Genomic DNA, 18,984 nt, shown 5'->3' with positions numbered 1-18,984 from the left:
TGTGTGTGTGTGTGTGTGTGTGTGTGTGTGTGTGTGTGTGTGTGTGTGTATTTTTGTCTCTGTGCGTGTCCACACTTTTGTGTCAGCGCCTCTGACAGATGTGTAGGTTCCGGGCTGCAGTCCTGCTGACATTGTGGTCTCGTTCCCCTTTCTCTGGTCGGCAGGCCAGACTGTCGCCACAGTCGCAGCGCTGGAACAGCTCCAAGCCGTGGGTGCCTTTCCTGCGGTGACGTGTACACACTTGACCCTCTGTCAGCACAGGCTTACAGATGCGAGACCAGAAATGTCTGGCACAGCACAAATTCTCAGAGCAGTCTGCAGATCTCAGGCAAGTATCCCCCTCCTGGCCTGGAGATAGAGGAAAGAGAGAGATCGAAGTATGTTACATGAAACAGACTTTGCTGAAACCTACTGGAACCTCATAAAGATTTATGATTCTTCAGGAGAGACTCACCTTTTGCAGAATTAGGCTGATTGCTGTGCGCAGTGGTAGGCTTTTTGGCGTGATGGTCCATGGTGTTGTTGTGTTTGTGCCATCCAGTCATGATGGCTGCATCTGGACCATCTATGTCATTTGCCTGGCAAACACCTAGAAAGGTCAAAATAAATTACTGTATTTAGGGTTTGTATTTAACACTGGCGCATATTAAACTTAATGGATATCGGTAAACATGCAGACAGTATGACTACAAGCAAACAATTCCCAGTTATCAGAATATCACCAACAACTTGGTACATCATAAATGTCAGTATTTATTTTAGGTGGGCTGCCTTTGCTCACCATTGCTGCAGCGGTTTCCAGCGCAACACATAGAGTCCCGTGCGCAACGCTTCCGGTTCTTACGGCATGGCAGACAGGCGCCTCGGACGTCGTTGCAGAATTCATCCCCTCCACAGTCTTCATCATCCGTGCAAATACTTGATTGCTATAGTTTGAATAAAAAAAACAAATGCAGCGTATCATTGAACTGTTGAGATATTACATTCAAAACGTGCATACACTGCATCTTTGACGGTGGCGCACAGAACTGACTTTTACGCACGAGAAAGTTCATTACCTGCAAGGTGTCCACGGGTAATTTGTGTCCCATGCTACCAGAGGGAGAGGTGCGCGGACTCGGACTGACGGTATTGGTGCCTTTGCCAACTGAAGCACCGGGCAGGTTTTTGATAGCATTTGAGTTCACCAGGACTGTCCCAGTGTAAACGTCCCCAATGTATCCAAACAGCGTGAGATACACAGCCAAGAAGCGATGGGCTGGCGGTATCTGCATGATTTTCCTGTTAAATGATGCTGTGTTGCAAACACACGGAAAACAAATCCCTTCTCTTTCGCTGAAAAGGATAGCTGTGTGACAAAGTCCAGAACGGCTTGAATCCTGAATCACAAAGTTTCCAGAGAGTTTCGGTACGATGCTTTCGAAGTCTCCTGACTCACAGTCCTGGGATGATCTCTTTATACATGTGTCTTCCCGCCCCTCGCTGTGCACAACAAAGGCGTAGGGGTGGAATTTCAAAGAGAGCCATAGCCCCACTGTACGGAAATGGCCATCCATTCTCCACGCACAGGACTGCGTTTCACAATGTTTGTAATGATAATGACATGCAGAGTCGGAATGCCCATCACTACACTAGTAACATATATATGTATATATATATATATATATATATATAAGTTCTGAGTGTGGAATACTTATATATATACTTATACTTATATATATATATATATATATATATAATATATATATATATATGCATATATATATATATATTTTTGACGTTCATAATTTGGAAAACAAATGTGATATTCTAACCACATTTATGCAGTAGTTTAAAAAGTATACTAATTTTAATTTAAAACAGTTATGATGAGAGAGCAAATAATCTATTTTTTTTTGTTTTATAGCTCACTAATTCAAATGAACATTTTTTTCCCCCAAAACATTGATGCCAACAGTTCACCATTTATTGTAATACATTTTATTTGAATGACTTCGGACTATTACAGCCGTAATCAATCTAAAATAACGCACATATGCCACATTTATCTGCTACAAAACATTGCAGCATATTTGATCTGTTAACTGATTTATCTTTATGACAGAAACTCACCAGTGTTCCTCCAAATAAGACATTTAGCGTGTTTCTTTCTTCATGAACTCCGTTATCTTACTTTATAAGAGGTGTTTGGTTATTCCAGTTTCTTTGACATTCAAGTAGCCTAACTGCCCTTTGGCTGTGTGAAGACAGTGATTGAAGTCACTTGCGTCGATTAACTACTTCATTTGATCCTTCTGATTGCAAAGGAGGCAATTATCCTCCAAAGTGTGCTTGATTACACCAGTGGCGGACATCAATGTGTGGTATATGCAGACCATTAAGGGGTGTGAAAAGTTTACCGAATTAATGGACTTCCGTGGCGAGGCCTTTCAGGGTTGGCTGGCACTTTGAGATTAAAGGCAGCTCTGATCTGTCCTACTCTCTGACACTTCGGGATCCTCCACTGTAAGAAATGTACGTTCTAAAAGCAAGTGAAATACTTGTTTGACATTGGTCTATCAACCAAGCCAGGTAATGTCACCCTTTAAACAGTAAACAGTTGACTCATGGTGGATTTGTTTTCTTGAATAAAGTCCCAAAGTGCAGTGATATGTTCTATCTTCTAATCAGCGCCTTGGCACTTGAGTGAAACAGGTGAAAGTGCATTTTGTGACTCGACTTGTTTCCGATATGCTGAGAAACAAAGCAAACAGGTGCTCGAGTGCGCGATGGAGCACTTGAGTTTAAGATATCTTGGCACTTGGACGTCATCTGCTGGTCACGTAGCTTATGTTTGAGTGTGAGGATGTGTGTGTATGTGTGTGTGCGTGCATGAACGTGTGTGTCTGCGAGAGAGAGAAAGATGCGCCATGGACACCTGACAAACACACTGTAGCACTTTGCGCGTTTGAATTGCTGTATGTCTTTTGAAGTAGCGCTTTTATCTTCACTTTACTAAATGTCAGTGCTGGTAAGGTGAGCTCCTTTGATGCACTTTGATCCTCTTTGATCTCGCAGAGGTGTCACCCTGTTGTTATGGCTGAAGCCATTTCCCTGTCCCAACCAAACAGATTTGTTGTGCGAATAACACTGAGACCAGAGAAGCTGAATCAAGAAAAGCTGAATCATCTGCACTTACTAGTAAAGTGGATGACATTAACTCTAGGACCGATTATTAGACATCAGGCAACCAGTTCATATCGGGCTGAGGCAGCTGGTTTGAGAGAGATCGGTCTTACCTGCAGCTCTCTCTTGTGGCAGGTACAGCAAACTGCAAAATCTCCACAGCACACGCTTTCAAAGTAATTTAGAATTGTTAAAAAATAACTAAGAGACAAACACAACTCAAAAGTATTGTTTTTACTCTATCATTTTAAAAATCTTACAGGTGGCACTCTGCAAAATTGATTTACAGCAGAATAAACAACATAACACAAGGCAAATATCAGGAAACATTACAGAAGGCGGTCAATATAAGACTCAAAACCAGTGGTCTGTAAAGTGATGGCATACATAAGGCTTTGTGATAAACATTACCTGCAGCAAAAATACTTATGGTATGCCCACCAAACTAAGATTAATTCTCCATCAACATCATGATGATTTATATCATTTAAATGTAAGTGTGTCAGTCTGTTTGGGATGAAATATGAATTGGGCTGTGTTAAAATGAGAGAGTGGATGATGATTTTGATAGATGCTGTCATACAGTCAAAGATTGTCAACAGTGGTGAAGAGGAATGTTGTTTTCCAATTTGTGAAATGTTCAAAACTGCAAATCATTCTTGCCGTCTCTACATGCTATGATTTATAGTTCACTTAGTATCAGGCCAGTTGTGGCTGACTTCATATCAGCATTCATAGAAAAAGCCATTAGACATTACAGCAGTATCAGGTATGATACTTTTTTTTATCATTTTGCTGTTAATAAATGTTCCTGTGAGACAAATCAAAAGGGGTAATCAGAAAAAGGATTTCATTTGCAGTTTTGTCAGCCATCAAATGACTTGAAATTCTCTTTCCATGGTGATTTATGTATTTATTAAATATAACAAAGGATGAGAAGCAGCCATCTAAGAGGACAAATAGGTTTTGAGGTGTATATGTGTTCATGCAGCATCAAAAAGGGACTTGTGATGTTAAATTTGTATGCCATTGATTTAAGGCACTTACATTTCTTTTGATTTTCTGCTCTGATTGTTGGACATGAGAGAGGCGATGAGCTGGGTGAGAGATCATGGCGCTAGTGGTCAAAGTTGTGAGTTTCACACAATATAATCTCCTTTGTCGCTGTTGGTCTCTTGGAGACATTTTTTAAATATTCATAAAATGAAGGTAAGTCAAGATTGTCTTAAGATAATGTGAATGTGGTCAATTTTGCCTCCAAAGAAGAGGATGGTTAGTTTATATGGTACACTTTCGTGTCTGAAAACCTTGAGACTACAATTTAGCACAATGCAAAATGGTGTCAAGTCATATCAAACAAATCTTCACTCAAGATTACACATTGACACAAGTCTCCAATTTTCTAAATAAGGAAGTCAAGTACGATACAAATAAAACGAGCACAGAAAGTAATCACTTTACAAAAACAATAACCAGTACCATCATCTCACCACCGCTTATTATAATTTATCTATAACAGCACCAAAGACATTGAAACCATGTTCACAGTTATGTCAGTACTATACAGGGCTAACTGAGGATGAGGCTTTTGGGTGATTTAAAAACAAATTTAAGAAGTATGTAGGTAGAGAACCATTCATATGTGTGATTAAAAGCATACTAAAGAACAAAAAAAGATTGTGACTTAATCTACTGAAGCTTAAAATAAGCTGTTACTGCTTTGATTTTCTCAGTTCATGGTTTTAAGTGTATGACACATTTGCTTCATGGAAATACTAGCTGACATTTCATGTGTGTCGGTGGGTGATTTATTACATTGGAAGCAGGGCCCTTTTAAGAGTCACACATCTCTTTTCACTGAATGCAGTGTTTGTGCTTTTCAAGGTAGGTTAATCTTATATAGGCCTAAAGGGTACTAAGTACTTGATTTTAGCCTGGTTGTGTTCATGTGTGAGATTGTAAATTCAAAAACTATGTACTGTACATGCTGTATGCCATATGGATGTTAAATAAGAAGAAAATCAGTGACATTCAGGTTAGTCTTGAGCACTTGATACCAGTTTTACTTGCAAACTGTAGTGTAGTGTGTAGATCTCTGGAAACTATCGGAGATTGCAGCAAGCAGCTGCATGTCAAATACCAGGGAGCAACTGCAGTAACCTCTTAAACCCTCCCAAAGTCCTCCAAACATGTCAGCAAATATTGCGTAGAAACAAACAGAAACAAAACGAATCATCAGCGTCCTATTTTTTTTAACAGTCCACATTTTTCACACTCTTACTTATCCCAGAACCAAAACAAACTATAGACAATCAATGGAACACTCATCCACCCACCAAACCTTCCCTGTTACATGGGAAAACCTGGCTCCATAATTAGCCTCTGTTGCTTTGTGTATGTATGTGTGTATCCCTGCACTTTCCTTGCCTTTGCCTTTAGAGCCGAGTGTAAGACAAGAAGTGCTACAGTAGTCCCATTATAAATGCTTGATCCAGAGCCACAGTGAAATAAAGGCATATCGGTGACCCAGAGGGCTTTGCCATCCATCCGTTTATCTTCTTTTCCATATCCTCTCTTTTTTTTTTAAGCAGTTTTTTTTTTAAACACAGCCATGTCCTCAAGATGGCCTCCAAGCCAACAAAAGAATAGTTCCTTTTGGTTTTAAGTTGAGAAGAGGACTTCAGAAATCAACGTCCCAGCCGGAGTTGTCATCAGGAGGCGGGTCCTCATTGTCCTCAGGGAAGCTATCAAAGTTACTTGTGTCAACTGCTGATGTGACCTGGTAGAAAGATAAGAACCGTTCAGAGAAAAACTAAGCAAGCAGACAACAACTGGATTGTAAGTATGAGATTGACAACAAAAGAGTAACTAGAAAGAAAATCATAGTGAGTAGTGTACACTTACATTAGGGATAATAGGAGGCGTCAATGTCCCCTTCTTCAAGCCCTCCCAGTTAAAGCCCTCAAACCATCTAAAGAACAAACAGCATTACTTCTTAATTTCATAATCATGTTTTACTACACAGTTATAACCAGGAACCACATTATATAAATAAGATGATCATATTAATTTATAGACATGCTTACTTGTGCTTTTGAATGTCTTTGACACCATTTTTCAAGTTTCCCAGTCGTTCAGAAGGATTATCCCTGCAGTAGAAAAACAAATATGTTGATTCAGCATACAGACCACTTCAATTAATGACTATGAGTTTAAATTATGCTGGAAACACAGACGCTCACCTGCATAGCTTTTTAATTAGATTGGCAGCATTTTTGGTAATTTTCTTTGGAAATTCGATCATGTCAATGCCTCTCAGGATGATGTTGTAGGTTTTCATAGGATCAGGGCCCGAGAATGGGGGGCTACATAACAGAGGCAAAGATAGTCTTGAGTAAAACAGGGTTATTTTTATTTTTAGTATTTTTACATTGAGGTTAGTGTTTTATTTGTTGTAGTTTTTATTGTTGTTGTATTGTTTGATACCAGATATGCTATCACTGGGAACAATTAAAATATTAGTTTTATGGACATGCCCGGGCTTGTGTGTACCTGCCAGTTAAGAGCTCAAACATGAGGATTCCTAGAGACCAGTAGTCAGCTGAGATGTCGTGGCCCTTGTTCAGAATGATCTCTGGTGCTACATACTCCGGCGTCCCACAGAAGGTCCACGTCTTCTTCCCAAACCCGATCTTCTTGGCAAAGCCAAAGTCAACCTAGGCAAAAAAAAAAGATTTTGAACTATGAAGTTGAATAAGAATTTGAATTTATGTCATATCAACTTGGTCCTTTTTGTATGAGATCATGTTCAATTTTATGTATAATAATGAACTGGAAATTGTGTAAACATTTCAGTATTACAGTTTTCACTTGATGCTTTGGCATGATGGATAGAAAAGCATTGAGCAGCTGGTTGCAGCTCTGCCAAATGCTACAAACTGGTTTCTCCAGCAGGAGAGTAGGGAATGGCGGCACCCCAAAAAAAACATAATCCAACTTAACCTCAATTATACTATAATCACACTTTTATTTACTGCCAAGATGAACTACCTTTACGTTTCATTTGATCTTTCATTGTAGCATCATAAAAAGATGAGATTTCTCTTGTTTGCAGCATTTGTTACATTCAGTTTCTTTGGTTGGTAATCCCTTACTGATCTCTTACCAGTTTGGCATAGCCCCTGTGGTCCAATATAAGGTTCTCTGGTTTGAGGTCTCTGTAGATGATTCCTTTGGAATGCAGGTAGGCAAAGGCCTCCACCACACAAGCTGTGTAAAACCTGGTGGTTGAGTCCTCAAATGAGCCCCTGGAAACACAGCAGGACAACAGATATTTGAGGTCTTAGGACTATTACTGTAACTGCAACTCTCTACTTGATGTAGTACATACTTTTTACATCACTAGCATTGACAGAAATATGACACAGCTAATACCATTTAAACTAAATGGTATTAGCTAAAATGTATTAGCTGTGTGAAGAAGAGCTTACCGGTCACGAAGAATGGTCCACAGCTCACCTCCTAAACAAGCCTCCATCAACATGTAGAGGTACTTGCTGTCCTTGAATGTTCTATAGAGTCTGAAAACACAACATAAATGTTATCTCAAACTGCTTTCAAATAAAAAAATATATGCACAGGACATCTAAATTTAAAATTGTATATGTCTGAATGCTTAGAAATATAATTATTTATTCAACACAAATACAATGCACAGTTGTATTTGAAGCAATTTTACACCAAAGTCTATATCTTTTAAACATAGTTTGTGTATCATAAACATAATAAAGTAATGTGCCTTCTTATTTTCTTTCAGGGTCAAAAGAAGTTGGATCATTTTCCAGCATATACAGAGAAGAAAACACCAGAGTATCTCAGGAACATCACAGGTAGACACCCAAGGACTCACATGTATTCTGCACAATATACTTAATATGCATGTATGATAAAAAATTAGCATGACAGAATCAGGTCCTTCTGGTTCTGAGGTAATACAGTGCTGATTCTTAGATTATTTATATTCAGTGAAGCTGTTCATGATATGTACCTAACAATGAAGTCAGAGTGGGCCTCCTGCATGATAAGTTTCTCTGAACGAATGTGCTCTTGCTGTCTTGTGTCAACAATGTGTCGCTTCTTCAGGATCTTCATGGCAAAGGTTTTATTTTCATCGCTCTTGAGCTGAACCTGCAGTGAGAAGAAAAGAGAGAAATTCAAATACAAAGGCCGGCCCGCACATTAGCCCGCACAGTTTGTTAGACAATTGTGAAGATGTTACTGTCCCAGTGCAGTGCCCCCTACCAGCTCAACACGACCAAAGCCACCAACTCCCAGAGTGTCGATGATGTTAAAGTCAGCCAGGTTGAGATTAAAGAAAAATGCATTCTCTGCTTCATACCTGTGGTGACAAGGAAAGGGGAAAAAGACAAAATGGGAACAAGATTAGAGATGAGATGAAGGATAAAAGAAGAGATAATCCACTTTCAGCAACCTGAGACAAAATATCCGTCTCTCCTTTAGCTCATTTGTTTGCAAATCTTAGAGGATTTAACTCATAGTAATCTATCAAGGGTGTAATGGAGGATGTGGAGAGTATAAATGTGGACACATAAACAGAATGTGTTGGGAGTTTTGTCCTCTGGTAAACGATGTTGACCTCTCTTTAAACACATACAGTCTGTCCTTATTCTTGATAGGAAAAAACAAAGATGGAACAAGTTTAGTCAGCTGGCTCTGAAGACATGCCTTGACTCTGCCACTGAACACCCCAACATGCCTTTGCAGACCTGCACATTCTGGCAGCGCAGATTGTTTCCACATGTCCATCCCTCATCCCCAGATGCCCCGTGTCTTCTCTGGTTATTGTTTGATCCAGACAGACAGAGTTTCATCAGCTCACTCTCTGGATCAGTAGGCTTAGGACTGCCTTTTCTGGGTCACTCAGAACAGACAATCAACCTCAAAGGCCTTTTCTCACACAAAAACAGTAAAGCTGTATATGCCAATGACAGACATTTATCAAAAAATGCCGCAACAAGGAAGACTTGTTTAGATAAATCCAACAGTCTTTCCTCATGGTGCAGCAGGGATAAAGTTTATGTACATGAGTTAAACAAAGTTGGTTTTATGAGTATTGTTCTGGGATGGAATTTGATGGATCAAATGTCAAATGAGACTTATTTCACTCTAAGCTTATTCGGCCATTTGAAATGTGGAAAGAGGATTTTACTCCATCAGATCCACCAGATACAGTACATCAGTTACACTGCAAGCCAGAACAACAGAACATTTTCCCTAAACTGCATACCAGTGGGCACAGTGGGGGCATGTGTTGGCAGGTTACTAAGCCAGGGCGCTTCTCAGAAACACATTAGGTTACTAGGACAATCAGTGTTTTATTTGTGTATAAATAGGCCCAACTACTAGCATTTCTATTCACAGGTAATCCTTTCACAGATTCACAGGTAATCCTTTCATATTTTTCTCCCCTCCCATCATCTGGAAGGTGGCCCAGAAAACACTCCAAATCCCAAAATGCTCTCTGATTAACCAAAGGATAGAGACATGTAACTGAGAGTACATGCATTCCTGTGTGTGGGAAGGGATTATTAATAAGGCCATTGTACCAGACACGTGCGCATACACAGACTTTTGAGTCCACATAATAAGGGAGGTCTCACAAACTCTGTCAGGATCATTTGACATCATGCAGGTTTTTAGAAAAGGTTTTAAAGTAGTATTATCATTTGGCCAGCAGATGGCAGCGCTGCTCCATTTGAAGTATCAAGGTAAGGCGCAAATACTTGAAGCTGATGAACAATAACTCCAAGCATTTCAAAGCTGAACCAAAAAATGAAGCTATTCTGGTGACAAGAATCCATCCATATATTATGTTTTGTGCAAATCATTAACTCCTCTTGAAGCAAATGAAATAAGACAACCTTGAATTCAGTCGGTGAAGTTATCAGTTCATTGCAATGAATTGAATAGAATAGTTTTGTTGCTTAAAAAAAACACTTAATGTTGTTCTAACCAAGGACACTTAGGCTCTCTGGGAGTCGATGAATAGAAAACTAAAGCGGCAACACAAATACTAGATTGTCTTTTTTTAGATAGGAAGAGACTAACACTTGTTTATGTTCATGGCTGAAGCACTAGTTGGAATATGATACTGAAAAGCAGACCAAGTGGGACTGGACCCATACATACACCATTAAACACATGTCTTAACTTGACCTTGAATAAAAAGTAACACAGAGCTCAGGTGCATCCAACACTGTAATGTAACCCTGGTTAGTCATTTGAGTTTCCCTAAATAAAGTTGAAATTACATCTAACTTATCACTGTTGCATGGCAAATCTGTTACCAGCATTACAATACAAAGTGTTCCTATGCTGGTCAAGTGGCACCCCAGTGGGTAATAATCTATATCAGTGAACGAATGAGATCATAAGAAATGATGCAATCCCCATGTGTCCAACTGTGTGTGAGTGTATTTGTGTGTGTGTGTGTCTGTGTGTGCGCTATTGTCTTAATTTCCTTTGGTCTAGCCTGACTCAAGAGAGACTAAGGAGGAGAAGACAGCATCTCTGACCTTAAAGCTGACTCATTAAATGTCACTTTTATTTATCAGTAATTCTGGCTTATTGAACTCCTATACCTGCTCAGACATGGGATGTGCTGGGTCATACTGGGTTCCTATTTTCTCATAATTCTTTGTTATGCTTGATGAGCCATGAGTGGAAAGTAAAGTATTTATCCTCAATACAGGACATCTGCAAGATTCATACATATATTTTCTTAGACTTTATTGAAAGGAAAATTAGATTAATTACCTTACAAAAAAGTAGAAAACAAAAGCAGCTGTTGATCCATCAGAGAATAGTTTCATTACTTATTGAATTGGAACACCAGGAAACAGAAGATTTTCTAAACAATTTTTTGCAAGGAATTTTAGGCCTTTATAAGACCGCTGTTAGGGCATGAGGGGTGAGAGAATTTAGGAATGGTATGCAACAATGTCTCTGACCAGACGCAAACCAGGGACATTGCAGTTTATGGTCACTGCTGTAACCCCCAGGCCACCAAGACACCCCAACAAAGCTTTAAAGACTTCTGCAACTGTACTTAAGATATGGGAGTTTAGATACATTAGCAAACATATGGACTCTCACCTAGCATTCCACTAGCCTTACTCAGGTTGTTGTTTTAGGCTACCTATGTTAAGAAATAGACGTGCCAGGGATTCTTTTATTCATGTGGCTATAAGGAACCTGAATTCACCTGAATTACATCTCATGAAATCTATATATAGTATATGTTTATTTATTAATGTATTCCTGTCATTGTTCATTATGACATACTGACCTGTGGACTGTCCGATTGGATTCTGTCATTGGTTTTGGGGGAAGGAATGTCTCCATTAATGTGTTGATGTTTGTCCTGTGTTGTGTTTACAATGTTGTTGACATATGGTGGTGCTTTTTTCCTGTGTATGTGTTTTTTAGATATCCTGCTGCACACTAAATTTCCTTTTCTAAGGATAAATAAAGTGGAACTTGAACTAAACAAAATACTTAAATACGTGTTATGCATACAGAAATACAGGTAAATCATTTCAACACAGACAAATGTATTGGCTGTACTTTGTGCATGAAGCTGCTCCTGCAGAGAGAAAAAAAAAACAATGTGCACATATAGCACATAGCGGGGAGGCTGTCTTTGAAGAAAAGACCTGTCAACTTCAGAGAGAGCAGCTGTAGTTTGCTGTATAGTTACAGTACTGCTGCATAGTGCTTATCCGCTGTGACCAATTAGAGATGGTTTCACCATGGGATCCTGACTCAAGCTTTCCTCACCAAGAAACAAATGTGCTCTGCTGGGCGGGGAGTGCCAGCAAGAAACGACGCACACAGCATGCAGGCAGGGAAAGCTACCTTAATCAGGGTGGAAATGACTTTGCTGCAACAGATTTGAGGGAGCAGAGAAAGAGTGGCTTTATTTTAAGAGAAACTTCTGTAGAGAAAAGGGTAGATAATGAGGTTACAATGATGGCCATGATTTATTGCTCATGTGCATGAAATCAATCTTACTAGCTTCCCAACAGACTGCAAAGAGAATGCACACTACAGGTGTCATTCTATCACACACGTTTGCTGGCAATCACTAGTGGTAGTGAGCCATCAAGGGGGACCTGGCCAGCGCTGAATGTAAGCCAATGCACTCCATCCCATAACACCCTGCATTGTTTCTTGCAAAAGATGACTGACACGCTCAGCGGTCAAACAAATCCAAATCCAAAGCATCCGATCATCACCCATCTTGTTCTCTCTCTGTCTCTCTTCACTCAGTCCATCTATCTACATCTTTTTTCCCTTTCTGGTGCGATAAGCTTCCTGCTTTCTCACTCTCTGTAATCTGTCATAAACGGGTTCTTGTTTCTCCTCACCTTGACTTGCAATATAGCACAGAGTGAGCAAGGTATCAGATTATGCCAATATATAGCTGCCTGTACCCCAAGATGCCCACTTTAATGCCAAGGTCCCTTCTATAGTGCTTCTATTGTTTCCATAGTAATGATAAATAGAGTACGTATTAATTCCTCCAGAAATAGAGGCAGAGGTCATATATTCTGCTGGCCTGCCACAGGGGTATTGCCTTGTTATATAACAGACCTAAAGGCACAATGCATTAACAGTTGGTCTCAAGCAAGTTTACCTAAGAAAATGTTCCAACATTTTACAGATTTATTGAATGTGGAAATTAATTTGCAGAATTAATGAATGGATTGCAATAAAAGAAAAACAAAACAGAAAGCAAGCAAAAACCACAAAGCAGAAAGATATACATGAATAGTGTGTATTTTAATTCATTTGTACATATCAATACATTGTAATTGTCTTACTTGGCTTTGGCATCGGCATCCTCATGGCCTTTACTGGACACATCCTCCAAACCTCCAATCAGGTGCTTGAATGAACTGCAGCACAGACAGTAAACGTTAAAACAGCAAATATTTCTGAGACTAATTTGTTTGTTCATTCAATAATCTACAATCCAGCCCAAAGCAGCCAGCCCAAAGCAATGCACTTGTTCTCCAGTTACAGTATGTGACAAATGCAGGTGATCTATATAAGAAGCTGGTGCAATATATGGCCAGACCGTTGTAAGAAAACCCTGCCAGTTACTATTAAATATTCATCAGTCTGCTTTTAGAGACAAGCCTGTAAAAATCACTGTAGAACAGATGAGAGGACAGAGCTACCCTGATACGGTGTTAAATAGTATGACAGCAGATGGGGGAATTTTAGAGACAAAGGAAGGTTGTGGAACAATCTATGTAGAATAAAAAACATACTGTGCTAAGTGACAAAAAGTCACTAAGTATTTTAATAGTTATCATTTGACATAAAATTCTCTTGACAATATTTCTGTTATTTTAGTACTCAGAGCCAGTACAAGTCATGTTCTTTTCAGGCATTCAAAGTAAAATTACAATTGTTTATTCATCAATTTTCTCACAGGAAATACCAGAACCTAATTAAGTATCATTGTGATTACAGAGGATATGAAAATGAAAGACAAATTACACTGAGATGTTGCAGAATAATAAGCTACACACTATGCTAGTAAAATTGCACTCATGGGGAGATCTGGTACATGAAAAATAGCAACTCAATTCTTCTCTAAAGTATGGTTGCCAAAGCATAATACATCCTGGAAGAACAACACTGAGACGGTTTACATGCGAGGCTCATCAAGCTGTCAGCCAGACGATGTAATACATCTGGTGTTTTCTCTTGTTGAGATCATAATGCCTGTAAGCTGCGGCTGAGCTTTTCTTTAAATGTTTGGTTCCCTACAGTGTCTGTTGCCCTGAGTCTGTAACTCCCCGCCATTCGTTCTTATTTGCCATCTCTTTCAAAATGTCTCTCTCTCCTTTATTTTCCTCCTGCACAGCTCTTGCAATTAACCTTATTTGGCAGTGTTTTGGTTTTAAGCATTACACATGCAGAAAACGAATAAATGCATGCAAAAAGTTCAAATACTAATAACCTGGAATCTGCACCAATACTGGCTTGGTTGACACAATGACTTATAGTTTTGTGGGCTGTGACAGCATTAGCTGCTTGTATGACAAGCAGAGTGAAAGGCAGTGATAATCACCTGTGCTGGATGACTCACTCACTATCCCCTCTGCTAGCTTTGAGGATGGCCCATTTGAGCTAACCGTGTTCCCTGAGGCTAGAGTGAGGCCCTGGGTAAGCTGATACCATCTCCTCCCTACGCCCAATCCATCTGTCTCTCTATTCTCAGCACACAACTCAATGTTAGAGACAGAGACGTTCAATGACTAACCATCCTTGGACAGAGACTTGATATAAACTTCTTTTAAACATATAAACATATATAAACATTTTTAAGTACCAAAAAACATGATAAACTTTGTGTGAAAATGTCAAACCATGTCACTGCGAAGTGAAGTGAATCTCAGTGAAAAAATAGCCCTTGTTAGTTATTCCTGTACAAATCTAGCATGAATCAAAATCCTTAACTGAAGTTGATTTAAGATTTAGAACACATTCTTTCATGACATCACTTAACGAGCAAATCTCATAAGTTTAGTTGTATGTCTTTAGAAAACATTTACATGAGAATTAGGTGAGTCCTGAACAAATAAACTGAATTAATGAGCAAACTTTAGGTGATGATTGGATTGCCTTTTATGTAGTCTCGCATTGCCAGACCTATCTATCCTATTTATTATTTCTTGTATATTCTGTATGTGTGCAGTGTGACTGATATTTTGCTACTGTAGCACTGAAATTTCCCAATTTGGGATCAATACAAGTCTATCTTATCTAATCTCCACAGCGCTACAGAGGAGGGTCTGGCTAGTCCACACAGCATTCCAGGATAGGACAAAAACGTGCTCTGGTTTATTGGCATTTCTATAAACCAATCGCACTTGTGCGGCACCACATTCAATATGAGTGCCTCTGCAAATAGCCACGATAAGGAACTTGTTTTGGTGGAACATGTGCTCATTCAAAAGTTGTTTTAGTCGTGTAACAGAAAACTCAGGTTGGACAGATAGTCTAGCTACCTGTCTGGATTTACCCTGGAGAGATTTGAGGAGCAGTTAACCATAGTCCTTATAAATCAACCAGAGTTAAGAATCCCAACACAAAGAAAGCGGAAGGTGCGAGACATCTGGTCTAAATGAGAGACATCCGGCGGATGTTCTGGCGGCGCCGGAACAATCCCCTAAATGAATCATGGTTGAATCAGACTACCTTTTATGTCTCCCAAACTTTATGAGCAGACATTCAAACAAGACACTGTAAGGAAGTGAGGTGAAAGAGAAGCATGATCCTGCAAATGCACTCTTTTTCTCTCCTCAATTTCAATTAAATTTAATTTATTGGATTATTTAGGAAAAAAATGACATTTCCATGAGAGCTTAAATGTTTTTTTTAAAGTAATAACAACTTACCTCTTGTACCACTTTAATGTGAAAAAAAGAAATTAACAATGTAGAAAAGTAATTTTGTTATGTGGGTAATAACCTTATTGATACTCACTCTCTATCGATGACTAGACAGGTGACTGCCTCTGCTGCAATGACGTTGGCCGTCCTGATGTCCTCCCTGGACAAAAGATCATACAACACAATCAGGCCCAATAGCAAAATTGGCACATTTGATCCAAGGTTCACAACCTGTGGCCATTTTTAAATCACAATATTATTTATGTTAAATAAATAATAATCTTTATTAGAGTGGTAATGATGGAAATAGTCTAAACATAACACCTGCATATCAGTTATGTCTTATTCAACATTCACCCCTTAAATGCCATTGCCACACAATGAAATCATTACTCTAAACAGGCAACACACATCACTTGGCATTACTCTTTATTATAGTTGACATCATGATCTGATGATGACGCTTCTTCTGAGGAGTCGCCCCAACTGCATGAGTCCTCTGAGTCTGTATCCCAAGAATCCATCCTTCACTGTGAAAGATTTTCTGCACAGCAATAAGCGATAAGCTCTAACTCTGAACCAGCGCACCGTCCAGGACAGCCCTCCAACAAAGACACGTCTGTTGTACTTTTATATAAATCTCCAATCCAAGTGTAGTGTTCTCCACTTTGACGCAGAGTCAAATATTACAAAGACAGTATACTCTTCAGGGGATGTTCCATTAGCAGATTATATTGTGCCCACTTTTTTGAAAAGAAAAAAGAGCATACTCTGGATTAATTTAACAGTACAATGTGAGCAAAAAAAAAGCTTAAACAAATTTTGCTCTTGATTTGAAAAGAGGTGATTCAATTCAATTTAAGTGCTGACAGTGGCTGGCAATCTGTGTCTGATCTGAGCTCACATATGGCAACCTATTTCAATGAGCTGAGGTGACAATTCCTCCTCGTGCTATGTCAACTCCCTTTCCCTCTTCCAAACACACCCCTCCTTGTGCACAAACTCACACACACGCACACATTCACGCACACACACACACACACACGCTGCTTCACTCTTTCTGCTGACCCCTTTGAATAAAGGTCACAGCTGGTAGGGGAACAACACATTTTGAAAGATGAGGACTACAGAGGAACTGGGAGCAGCGGAGAGGTTTGTCAGGGGCAAAGGATATATTAACAGATGACTATTGGGGCTCATTGCTCATACAGTATTTCCTTTACCTCTGATAAGCTCCTATGGCCTGCATCCCTGCTCTTAACGCAATACTCTGGCAAACACTGCTCCACCTGTTCTTCTGTTTACCCACAACAGCATTCAATACCATGTACATAAGTACATTTACAGTATTAATAACAAGATTAATGGGGGAAAGAACAACAAATGTCCCAGTTTGGATGAAGGCACTTTGATACACCGGGGTTGTTACTATTGATTATGTAATCATTTATTTGGGGAACAAGAGTCTGTGGGAAATGATTTCTCATTGATCACAGGACTGAGGTGGGAAGAGAAGAGAATAGAAGAGATGTTTTGGGATTTGTGTAAGTCATGAAGGGAAGCACAAGAGACCCTCAGAGCATAGGTATAATTTGATTATTATTCAAATATTCAAAACCTGAATAGGGGGTCAACTTGCTCTGTTAAAGGCTGTTGAGGCACACATGCTTGTGCAGTAATGTCCCAGCTATGAATTTGCGAGTGACAATCCGCCAGCTGTAGATCACAAACACACACACACACACACACACGTTTCCTTATTAATTATAATGAGCTACAACTACAGCGACACCCACAATCTGTTAATTTCTCTTGCAAAAGGAAGTAAACAGTGTTTGTGTCATTTACTAACCATGGTGATACAACAAAACCAGGCAACACTATGGGCTATATTAAATAGTGGTTACGTAAGCATGAATCATCCTAAAGAGACCTCAAGGGTTTCATATTAGAGAACAGCTTGTTACACCTGGCCCCGGTTGCTCGACTCGGGGAAAACAACTTACTGTTACATTGCGTTGATACTAGCGATGTTCTATGTGAGACACAATCGTTAAACAATATCTGTCAGAATGATTCCTTTGCATGCTGCTGAGCATAAGAGATTCATTATGCCAAGATGGCTCTGCATTTGTTAATTGCTGCGCAGAAAACAGACACACACAAGCAAAGACGCACTAAAAACAGCTGCATGCTGTGTCTGGAATGTCCTTTGGGATTACACAAGAGGGAGCCTGTGGTGTTGATTTCTAGTAGATATCTGAAATGAACCTGGTAATTGGACAGTTATCTGGTGTCCCGGGAAGGGGGGGTTATGAAAATAACGTACATGCTTGGAGGCTGAGAATTGGGCAGCAGCTATGAGCTGTATTGAGAAAAGTAAAGCTGGAGTAAAGCCTGGGGCAAGAACAAGAGGTGGCTGTGGGATGCACAGCCAATGATTTGTGCTTTAATTCTGTGACCGAGAGGTATTCAGGTGGGCCTGGATATCTGTGTAACAGGTTGGTATTAAAATACTTAAGTCAATAACTGTGCCAGTGTTTATTTCCCATTAACTGCAAATTATATGAGTATGACCACTTTTCCACGTTTTTTTCTTTTCCAAGCCCAAACATCCAAGTCTTGCTGCTAAACATTGTTTTAGTAACAAGCTATCTAGTAAGCATAACCAAACACAGTGTGGAAAAGATAATGTGGAAAGGTTACTCTCAAGTCTCAGATGCCACAAACATATTAAAACACTAACTGGGTGGCCGGGTTGGCTCAGTGGGTAGAGCAGGTGCACATTTACTTCGAGGTGTATGCCTCGATGCAGAGGTCCAGGTTTGAATCCAACCTGTGAAGAATTCCTGCATATCTTCCCCCTTTCGCACCTATCTGTTCTGTCAAAAATGAAAGGCAGAAAATCCCCCCCAAAAAATAAAACACTAACTTGGAACACCTGTTCATCATGTATGAAAATTATCTTAGTGGCCGTTATTGGCAGTGTTTGTAATTATTTTTACTCAGTCTGCGATTGACAGATCATACTGCCAGACTGGTGCATTATGCTGAAGCTTATTCGCAATGCTTAAGGCTGTTTTCAGCTTTAACACCCCTCAATCCCCAGTCCCCCTTGTTTTCCAACACCTAAAATAAAATGTTGGCCGTAGGGGAACGTCTGAAGAAACAGTCCTGCATCACAACGCAACAATTGTGTTACAAAAATAAAAAGGGCAACATGGGATTCACTTTGAGAAAGTACTTTTCAAGCAGTCTTAAAAAAGATTCAAGTCTTTAGTAGCTGATTTTCATGCTGTGAAAGTATGAACTGAGAGCAGTTGCTGTA

At 39.5% G+C, this 18,984-nt stretch overlaps 2 protein-coding genes across 3 annotated transcripts in view; both read right to left on the bottom strand.

Moving 5' to 3' along the window:
* Nucleotides 1–6: 6 nt before the first annotated feature.
* LOC116705570 (dickkopf-related protein 1) lies at nucleotides 7–1,496 on the bottom strand. The gene is made up of 4 exons (XM_032541840.1): nucleotides 1,059–1,496; nucleotides 782–926; nucleotides 455–589; nucleotides 7–348 (listed from the first exon to the last, which is right to left on the bottom strand). The coding sequence occupies exons 1-4, from the start codon at nucleotides 1,272–1,274 to the stop codon at nucleotides 83–85; spliced, it is 762 nt and encodes a 253-aa protein (XP_032397731.1). The 5' UTR covers nucleotides 1,275–1,496; the 3' UTR covers nucleotides 7–82.
* Nucleotides 1,497–3,930: 2,434 nt separating this feature from the next.
* LOC116705324 (cGMP-dependent protein kinase 1) overlaps nucleotides 3,931–18,984 on the bottom strand; it is a 79,492-nt gene continuing 64,438 nt past the window's right edge. For both annotated transcript variants that reach the window (XM_032541414.1, XM_032541413.1), the window contains exons 8-18: nucleotides 15,751–15,816; nucleotides 13,071–13,145; nucleotides 8,467–8,563; nucleotides 8,213–8,352; nucleotides 7,656–7,745; nucleotides 7,331–7,472; nucleotides 6,718–6,881; nucleotides 6,408–6,530; nucleotides 6,252–6,314; nucleotides 6,070–6,136; nucleotides 3,931–5,944 (exon numbers count right to left, since the gene is read on the bottom strand). In XM_032541414.1, the coding sequence (XP_032397305.1) occupies nucleotides 5,846–5,944; nucleotides 6,070–6,136; nucleotides 6,252–6,314; nucleotides 6,408–6,530; nucleotides 6,718–6,881; nucleotides 7,331–7,472; nucleotides 7,656–7,745; nucleotides 8,213–8,352; nucleotides 8,467–8,563; nucleotides 13,071–13,145; nucleotides 15,751–15,816 (1,126 nt within the window). In that variant the 3' untranslated portion in view covers nucleotides 3,931–5,845. The remainder of the gene's footprint in view (nucleotides 5,945–6,069; nucleotides 6,137–6,251; nucleotides 6,315–6,407; nucleotides 6,531–6,717; nucleotides 6,882–7,330; nucleotides 7,473–7,655; nucleotides 7,746–8,212; nucleotides 8,353–8,466; nucleotides 8,564–13,070; nucleotides 13,146–15,750; nucleotides 15,817–18,984) is intronic.

Source organism: Etheostoma spectabile, chromosome 17, assembly GCF_008692095.1.
Source record: "Etheostoma spectabile isolate EspeVRDwgs_2016 chromosome 17, UIUC_Espe_1.0, whole genome shotgun sequence".
In the NCBI taxonomy this organism is placed as follows: domain Eukaryota; kingdom Metazoa; phylum Chordata; class Actinopteri; order Perciformes; family Percidae; genus Etheostoma; species Etheostoma spectabile.
This window is presented reverse-complemented; position numbering and strand designations above follow the sequence as displayed.

What these genes read in the sequence shown, in the direction of transcription:
- LOC116705570 (XM_032541840.1), bottom strand. Translation starts at nt 1,274, where the DNA reads ATGCAGATACCGCCAGCCCATCGCTTCTTGGCTGTGTATCTCACGCTG. An exon ending in TACCCGTGGACACCTTGCAG is followed by an intron (nt 927 to 1,058) that starts GTAATGAACTTT and finishes TTCAAACTATAG; the next exon opens with CAATCAAGTATTTGCACGGA. An exon ending in TCAGCCTAATTCTGCAAAAG is followed by an intron (nt 349 to 454) that starts GTGAGTCTCTCC and finishes CTCTATCTCCAG; the next exon opens with GCCAGGAGGGGGATACTTGC.